This window comes from Simochromis diagramma, unplaced genomic scaffold (genome assembly GCF_900408965.1).
Source record: "Simochromis diagramma unplaced genomic scaffold, fSimDia1.1 OVJJ01000669.1, whole genome shotgun sequence".
In the NCBI taxonomy this organism is placed as follows: domain Eukaryota; kingdom Metazoa; phylum Chordata; class Actinopteri; order Cichliformes; family Cichlidae; genus Simochromis; species Simochromis diagramma.
The window spans coordinates 4,404,151-4,413,538 of record NW_024387458.1 but is presented as its reverse complement, the minus strand read 5'-3'; the positions used below and the strand labels follow the sequence as shown (position 1 = coordinate 4,413,538).

Sequence of the window (9,388 nt, the reverse complement as noted above, 5' to 3'; positions counted from 1 at the left end):
ACCATGTTGGCGTCTTTTAGAGCATTTTAAAGGAATTTCTGCCACTTTTCTTCCTGTGTGATCAGCTGTACTGACCGATACTGAACATTATCGAAACTCTGCGGTTTATGACTGCACCTATCTAATCAGGCTTTCTAGGGCTAGCTGATAATTTAGAACTCCACCCTCTTATCCAACTTCTACATCCAAGGAAACCAACGTGAATTTAGATGTTTTCATATGTGAAACATGAGAGCATTTTTCAGGGTGTCAACTTAGCTGTAATTTGCACATGTATTCCTCACAAGTAAACGTTTAATATTTGTGGCTGCAAAATATGTTGTCAAACTGACTGTTGCCTCGAGGAAAAAGTTGACATTGTTGCATGTTTGGATGACAAGATCAACATGGTGATCGTTAATGGTTACATTAATCTTTTATATACAATGTATAATTTTCATTTAAGAACATGTGGAAACAAGGATGGACGAAAGATGTTTGTCCTTCCCTGTTTGGGGATATTTTACTTGACAAGTGTATATAGATATATAAATAAATACATATAATTTACTTTAACATTTTGTTTCTTAGAGCTGAGAAATTCAAGTCTTTTCAATGATGACTTGATACTTTTGGGGGCCTTTATATTTGAAAGCATCCACCATAATGTTTCAGATGTAATCAGTGACGTCAAGTCTTTGGTCATAAAAATGTAATAAAAATTTCCTTTGACATTTAACAAAACATAAAAACCTGAAACATAACATTACATCTACAACATTAAAAAATGAAAACTTAAATGACACCAATGTTACATTTGAATCATGAGGCGAGAATTCCCCAAATTTTCCTTCATGTCATTTTTGAAAATATAAAACAACAGCGTGAGCACAAGGAAGTAAATATAAAAGTTAAAAGACAGAAAATCTGGAGAAAAATGTGTCCAGGACTGTGTTTAGTTCCCGTCTGCCGGGTGGATGTTTAAATTTTGACACCTCGTTGTTTATTTAAGTGTCTTTTTTTCTTGTGTTTACCTGTGTGTGGTGAATAGTAGCACAGTAGTAGTACATGTAGGACAACATGGTGGTGTTTGCATACATTCAAGCCATCTTTGAAGCTTCTTATGTGTATATGACACATTACTGATCAAGTATGTGCATTTTCTGTGCTATTTCTCTGTCTTCTTTTTATGATTCTCTTGACTGAGGTTGTTGTCTGCAAACAGATTTGGGTTCTCGGCCAGCGTGACGCGGACCCTCTTCTTCTCCTTGTAGCGGCCGGAGTTGGAGACCTTGACGTGGCGTCCTTTGGTGGCAGATTTATCGACGATTTTCTCCAGTTTGGCATTCAACTGGCTGTCCAGTTCTGGAGAGCCGTTACTACTCGGGTGGTCTTTGTTCCCAGTGTTACTGCCATGCTCTGCTGGGATTTCATACAGAACCTTGGATTCAGACTTCTTCTTGCGTGAGAAGGTCAGCCTCCACCAGCTTGAGTCAGCCATGGCACCAACAGAGACTGGAGGATCGACCTGTAAAGTTCAGAGATCTTAGCGTGTGGTGAGCAACAGCAAAGTATTCTAGGTAAATAAAGTGTTTTAGCATTACTTTGTACACTTCAAAACAGCATTTATTCTGTCAGTTTTAATGCAGACATGTTAGTCAGTCTTTATCTATACAAAAAGTCTTTTTATTTCCATCTATAAATGCATATCTAAATGTAGTCAGGAAAGGGTCTAGGCCACAAAAAAACTACAGTATGTACAGCTAGATCAAAACTTGGTAGAATTTTGAAATATACCGAGTCTCTTTATCACTATCATTTGACCAGAGGAAGATTTGAAACCAGTCAAACATTTACATTTATTCATACCTGGTCAACAATATAAATAAGAGCTTTGTAGTGTTACGAATCAACTGAATAGCCAAGTATTTATGAAACTTTAATGTATCACTTGCAACCAGTTTTAATTTAAAGGTCTGAAATCATGAAAGGCTAAGCTGGAGAAAGTTTGGTAGTGGCAGTCAAGACAGCATCATCAGCATAAAAATGTAAATTACACTTCTGAGTGGGAAATTACACTGAATAAATGCACGTTGAAAGTAATTAACAGTGGGCCCGGTGTTGATCCCTGAGAGACGCCATTATCAGCCATGTTTTTTCTGTCAAATTGTTTTTGCTAACGTCAATAAAATTCAAGTTTTAATATAAAAATACAAAACATTGGATTAGATTATCATAACTCAAAATGTACTTTAAGAAGTAATTCAGTAGTTTGTATAAAATAAACTCCAGTTCCACTTACTTATTTTTTTTTTTTCATTTTGAATTAATTAATTTTTCATTAAAATTATTTAAAGGTGATTTTATGTGGTAAATTGCAAAGCCTCGTACACAGAGGTGGCCTAAAGTTTTACAAGGCCTTAAGCAGAATTTGATTAAAGGCCCTCAGCCACCCACGTCAGCAAAGCCACTATTAGCTATATTGCCCTTGCCAAACCATTTCTGCATTACGCATCTAACACAACAATTCTAATGGCTTAGTTATTCTGTACTGGAAAGAAATACAATAAACAAGCAGATGATGATTTTTAAAACAAGTTCACTGTTTTAATTTTTTTTAAATTGTGCAAAATGGCAGCACAGTCACAAAGAATTTACCACAGACCGAAATATTATTTTATGTAACAGCGCAAATTTAAAAACAGTGTTAAATAAATTAAATGGAAACTAACTGTCTCGAGAGTAAAAATAGGTTAACACTGTAATTGCTGTTTCCATACAATATCCCCTGAGCTCACCACCCCTTGACATTTCTGTTATTGTTGTTATTGTTAGTGAATGTTAATAATAAATAACTTGCAAAAGCTCAGCGCTCACAGTGAATGATTAAACCGGTCAGTTAACATATTTATTAAATTAATTGGGGGCCCTCTGCTGATGTGGGGGCCGCCAAGCAGCTGCTTCTGTGTGAATTTTACGTGTTGTCTATGCTGCTGCGCTGGTTTCCCCAGGTAGCTCTGGTTTCTCCTGCTATTGAAAAACATGTTAAATTAGTACCACCTCTATTGCCCCAGGGCATTCTCCTTTAATCTCAGCAGTTTCGCTTCCGGGTTTAATAAAGATTAAAGCAATGATATTACAGTGTAGGAAAACCCAGAGGTTTGCAACAGTCATTTATGGATGTTAGTTAAATTTATACAAGCTCTGCCACACTTCATTGTTTTATATTTGTTCCTCTGTGTTTTAGTTCATTTGCTCAGGATGTCCTTTATTTACATTCATGCGAGAACAGCAAAGCTGTAAAACTGTGACTGAAGTTCTTTGATAAGAACTTTAATTGATCTGAAGTTAAATTATACACATAGCATGTAATCAAAAGATTTAAATTCTGAAATTCATTCATAAGGGTTTTTTTTTAAAAGGAAAATGCATTAATATTTTAAGTTCTGCTAACTTACAATAACTATAGCTCCAATTACTTACATTTAATGTCAAAAAGTAGATGCAAATTTTTCACTTGTACAAATTTTCTGCTGCAGATTTGCATTCAAATTAATCTCAGTCTGCACTGAACATCATGCCTTTAATGTTATATCATTCTCTCATTGTTGGTGAACCAGTTCAAAAAGACAAACAACACTGTTTACTCTGCTGCTCTGTGCAGGACTAGTTTGTAGAAAGCAGACGGTACTACGGCTGGCTTCCTTCATCCAGTGCACATCTCCGTGATTACGAGGTGTAACCCAATGGGGGAGCAACACCTGACACTCTGCTCTCAGCTGATAAATTAATGATTATCTGCACAGGATCCTCTATCGCTCGCATGTGATCTGATATAAAGTCAGGAAAGCAAATACTGGGGAAGCAAGCTGTCGTCCCGATGCTGAACCAGGAGTTTGGAAACGTGTTACATAATGACAAAGTGTGTCTTTCTGTTGTTCACTTAAGAATCACAACATAACCAAAAGCCTCTGGGTTTTCTCATCAAGTGATATCATCTGTATTATTTCAGGTGTATGGATACATACACAGGTAACGATAACAGAATAATACACCCAGGTCTCTGTGGTCCTCGGTCACCTGGTAACCAAACAGGTCAAATAACTTCCTTATGGAGCAATCGCTGACTCTTTCATGCCGACTCTTTTATCGTATCAAAGAGGTCATAAACATGTTCATGGGTCGGATCATGCCTTACATAAATCATCTTGAATACACACAGAAAATATGTTTTGTGTCTTTATTTTTCTATTTCTTCCACCTTCTTTTAATATATTCTTATGTCTGTAAAGAATACACACTTACAGCCACTTTATTAGGTGCACCTGCTCAGCTTCTCCTAAACCTCGGTATCTAATCAGCCAATCACATGGCAGCATTTAGACTTGGTCACGATGACCATAATCAGAATTGGAAGGAAAGGTGATTCAAGTGACACTGAACGTGGAATGGTTGCTGGTGCCAGATGGGCTGATCTGAGTTTCTCAGAAACTGCTGATCAGCTGGGATTTTCCCACATAATTAAAATCCCTATGATGTCAGAGGGCAAAGGATGACCAGACTGCTTTGAGCTGATAGGAAGAAAACAGAAACTCAAATGGCCACTTCCTACAGCCAAAGCATGCAGAAGAGCATCTCTGATTATGTAACATGTTAAACCTTGAAGCAGATAGGATACAGCAGGAGAAGACCACACGGGGTAACGCTGCTGTCAGCTAAGAACAGGAAACTGAGGCTACAGTTAACAAGGGATCCCCAAAACTGCAAAACAGAAGACTGGAAAATCTTTGCCTGGTCTGATGAGTCTTAATTTCTGCAGCAAAATTAGTCTATCGGTGGCTCAGGCTGCCGGAGGTGTAATGCTGTGGGTGATATTTTCTTGGCATATTTTGGGCCTCTTGGTAACAACTGAGCATTGTTTAAAAGCCAAAGCCTGCTTGAATATTGCTGCTGGTTGTTGGAAGATGATAACGCACCATGTCACAAAGCTCAAATGATGTCAAACGTCACCAGTTCTCAATCTATTAGAGCATCTTTGAGATGCAATGGTGCAGGAGATTCACATCATGGATGTGCAGCAACTGTGTGATGCTGTCATGTCAACATGAACCAAAATCTCTGAGGAATATTTTTATTATTATTTCACTGCATTTAACTGCAGGCGTGTTTGCTTGGCTTTGCAGTTTTCAAATTGATCCTTTGCTTGACAGAAAGCTAACCTGCAACTGTTCTGATGGTTTATTTCCAAGTAAAACTGCCAAAATACAAAAAGTCAGAAATTACTTTACATATTTTAAACTGAATTTTGTAAGTTTCACGTTTACAGCAGTGCATCATGTCCTCAAAACCACAAAATAAGCTGTGAACTTGTAAATAATAGCATTTTTACTGTAGTTGTAAGCACAATCAGTGAGACTATCATGGTAAATCCAGCTCTGAGGTCTTTTTATTTTAGTTTTACCAGAATTTAGAGGAATTTTGTTGAGCTACTTTACTAAAGCAGGACCAGATAGATTCAATGAAAACGTGAATGCGCGATAAACACATAGTGAGCAGTTTATTAAGTCGTTTAGATTAACCCCACCTCTCTCTGCAACATTTAAAACTTAAACTTGAAGGTTGGGATGAAACATTAAAAAAAAGTGTTTAGATAAAAGCGTGGCTCATAAACCAGATTTTATGACTTTCACAAACACAGCCATATCGCTCTCTTTTATGATGGCTGACAGGAAGTCAGGCCCTTTGGTGTGGTTATTTTATCATGTAGCACCTATGCAAATAAAGAGTCCATGCCCTTTGCAGAAACACTCATCCTACTCTTATCTCACCCATGTGATGTTTGGCAAATGGCACGAACGAAGAGTGCAAAGGTTCTTTGATTTTAAGTTTTGGAAACAGCAATGCAGGCACCTTTTACATTTATTCCTCTGGACCCGGGGTTGCTCTTTGCTTAATAACCTGGGTGTGTGGTTTTCACAGATGCTCAGGTAACAGATAGTTGCTCACCAAGAAGAGCTTTTACAAGGGACTGAACCACTTCAATGTGTTTACTTGGGTTTCCATAGCTTCTTTTATGTCACATTCCTCAGATTTTAGCATTTTTTTCTCTCTGTTTCATCATCTGTTTGTTTATTCCTACACAAAAAGGACAGGTTTCTTCATAGCAAACATTTACAGAGCATTTGCATAATTTTCTTGACTCTCCATCAAAACAGCTTCTACAAGACAAAATACCTTCTCGGCACTTTCACACCATGTTAAGTAAGACAGCTTGTCGATATGCAGACATATTTCCAAAAGAATGCCGTGTTTGACTTAGATGTGACCTTTGAGACAAAAACTCCTGTTGACACAAAGGAGGCCCTCCATTTTAATAAGTTACCATGTATTCTGTTATGTGTGGGTGAGCCGCCCAAGCAAAGCCTCAGAGATCACAGCAGGAACTGTGGCGCACAATCAGAAATCACTAACGACCTGCAAAGTCTTTGAAAAGAATAACTTTTGAGCCGCAGAAAGACAGAGAGGAGCCTCCAAGGGCACCGAGGGCTTTGCTGCCCTCGTAACTTAAACTGAAGGTTCACTAGATTCTCAGGTTTCATCCCTTGTACCAGACTTGCGGTTGACCCCTAGCAGCAAAGTTTTTTTGGCTCGTCTGATTATTTCCATTAATAAAAATGTCTTTTAGTCATTTGTTCCAGAGGCCTTCCTGCCTTCTCAAAGGTCACAAAAATCCACAGGCTGATTGAATTGTAAACTTCACACAAGTGCAAAGTCCAAAAAGGTTAATTTGTGACGGTAGCTCTTTTATGACTTAGTGTTATTCTAACCAGCTCAAACATGACAAATAAAATCATGTTAAAACATATCTGCACTATGTTATTTAGAATTAGAATTAGAATTAGAATTCAACTTTATTGTCATTGCACATGCACAGGTACAGGGCAACGAAATGCAGTATTTAGTATTTAGTAACCCTGTGGGCCTCCTAATATTTCCTGATATAAGACAATGCATTAGTGTCTCCTTCAGGCTTCGACCCTTTTTAATTATTCCATTAAATGTCTTTAAAAACAGCGGCAAAGGTCAAAATGTGTCACAGCTTTGTCCAGCTCAAGCTGATTTCTTCCAATGTTTTCTTCTGTAAATCAAAAGCTCTCAAACTCTGAATTTGTTTGATATAAGACAAGTAAAAACCCCAAGTTTTCACTTTTGAGAGGCTGAAATCATCGAAAGTCAGGCCTGTTTTCCAAAGAATTTTACTTCAGCCATAATTTGACTGTTAAAACACAGCACTCACCTCAAGTTACCCAAGCTAATGTCTCCATATTTATTGCTTTTGTCCCTGAAAAACTCAAAAATATCCATTTTGCATCCACATACTGTGAAAAACTAAAGTCGATTCCCCAACTTAAGGATCTAGAAACAAAAAACTTTTGACATTTTCACTTGGAAATTTGACTTTAGCTGTTGTTTGGCTATACAAATACAGTACTGCAGTTCTAATATGTTGATCAGGGTTGCTGAGCTGTGGAAATACCAGCGAAAAAGATGGAAGTAGCATGTTGATTTTTGTAATTAGAGTTAAATGTGTATTTCTTGCACAGATAAAAGTCTAGTTTCCACTGCAGTTCATTGGAGGCTTTCAGGTGCGCTCGTTCTCTTACCTTGTTCACAGTGTGCTGGCTGAAAGGGGACTCTCTCACATGCGACACTGTCTCACCATGCTTACAAACTTTCTATCTCCTCTCTTTGTTTTTCTGTGGAATCTTTTTCCTCTCCTCAGGTGAGCGTGCACAGGTGCAGCATCTCTCTCCCTCTGCCTCTCCCTCTTACCTTGTCCCGCTGCACTCCTCTTTAGCACACACCCTCCTCAAACACACACATACACACACACCTAGAGCCCGCCCAGCTGAGTGCATGACTGAGTAAATGTTGCAGCCATGTGATTTTCAGCTCAGTCCCATATCAAGATCTCTGACATCAGGGTTAATGTGAACCTGAGAGGTGAGTGGCTTTCCAAACTGTAAATAAAACCCCCGTTATCAGTCTCACTTTAAATCCAAGTATTGTTTTAATGTGGACTTTGGAGTCAGAATAAAGTCACCTTTCACTGAGCATTTTCTCTTACATAAGTCTTTGTGATGGCTTTAAGCTGGAGGGAGAGAACGAGAGCAATCGAGCTGCTTTGCATGGCTCGTTTAAAATCACAGACAGTGAATAGACGCTGAATTTGCAAGTTAGGTCACCATTCAAATGAACTGAAATTAGGCCACTACAGAAACTCTGTTGCTGCAGGGATTTAATGCTTGTGTTTTCAGGTTTGTCCAGTCTGGAGTTCACAAGAAGCCAAATTGTTGAATTATTACTGTTGTTTTTCACCCATGTCACTTTTTTCAATAACAAGAATACACTGTGTCAGTCTCTGTTTTCTCATATTTAAAATTATGTTACATAATGAACAAAATAAAACTGTAACAACACATTTAACTGTTTAAAAAACGTGTTTAGTAAATAAATGTTTTGTTAATAGTTTAGTTAACAAAGTTTAATGTTTAGTTATTGATCACTGAACGGCCAAAATCAAACATAAATAAATAAGTATTAATAATGATTCAATTCAATTCAATTTTATTTATACAGCGCCAAATCACAACAAAAGTCGCCTCAAGGCGCTTCATAGATACAGAGAAAAACCCAACAATCATATGACCCCCTATGAGCAACCTTTTTATACATTTGATGAGATAATGATATCTCATCAAATGTATAAAATATAACAGATGGACATAAAATGTGACGTTAATTGGTGTCTGGTGTTTCCGCCAGTTCCTTTCTGTGCCCCGCTCGTGTATTGAGCCACATGCCTGTTCATCTTAGCCGATATGATGCCCGCCAGGAGCTTCCATGTGGTACTGAGGCAGGTTATTGGCCGGTAGTTGGATGGGACTGGTCCCTTCTGGGGATCCTCTGGGATCTTGTGCCTCTTTTATTAGCAGTTGGTTCCTTTGTGCAGTTAGCTTCTTCAGCTAGCAGGAGTGAATCATGTCGGGGGCCTGTCCGACTCTTCATACTGGAGACCCTTTCTGGGATGTCTGCCACTGTAATGGTTACTAAACCCTGTTCAGGACGGTTGCTGTCTTAGATCTACTAATCGCTGAGGTCTCACTCAATGACTTCAACACACCAGTTGTTGGGCTTGGTACCACATCTTGGGTGGGGGTGATGATCTCCCTCCTGACCTGACATCCTGGCTCCCCCTTGCTATAGCATTTGTGTTGTACCTCATCAATCTCCAGCTGTGATAGCAGTTGCTTCTTCCGAATGCTGGAACACTGAGTTACTAGTTCTTTCACCGTCGGTCTAGATGTTGGGCATCAAAAAGTCCAGAGGTCCCACATCCTCTTCATTT

General features: G+C 38.4%; 1 protein-coding gene across 1 annotated transcript; it reads right to left on the bottom strand.

Annotated features, from left to right (window-relative positions):
* Positions 1 to 50: 50 nt before the first annotated feature.
* On the bottom strand, positions 51 to 7,831 carry prr15lb (proline rich 15 like b). The gene is made up of 2 exons (XM_040013995.1): positions 7,644 to 7,831; positions 51 to 1,507 (listed from the first exon to the last, which is right to left on the bottom strand). The coding sequence occupies exon 2, from the start codon at positions 1,478 to 1,480 to the stop codon at positions 1,148 to 1,150; it is 333 nt and encodes a 110-aa protein (XP_039869929.1). The 5' UTR covers positions 1,481 to 1,507; positions 7,644 to 7,831; the 3' UTR covers positions 51 to 1,147.
* Between the last annotated feature and the right edge of the window lie 1,557 nt (positions 7,832 to 9,388).

Bases quoted from the DNA above. Each gene is read 5' to 3' on its own strand.
- prr15lb (XM_040013995.1), bottom strand. From the start codon at position 1,480: ATGGCTGACTCAAGCTGGTGGAGGCTGACCTTCTCACGCAAGAAGAAG.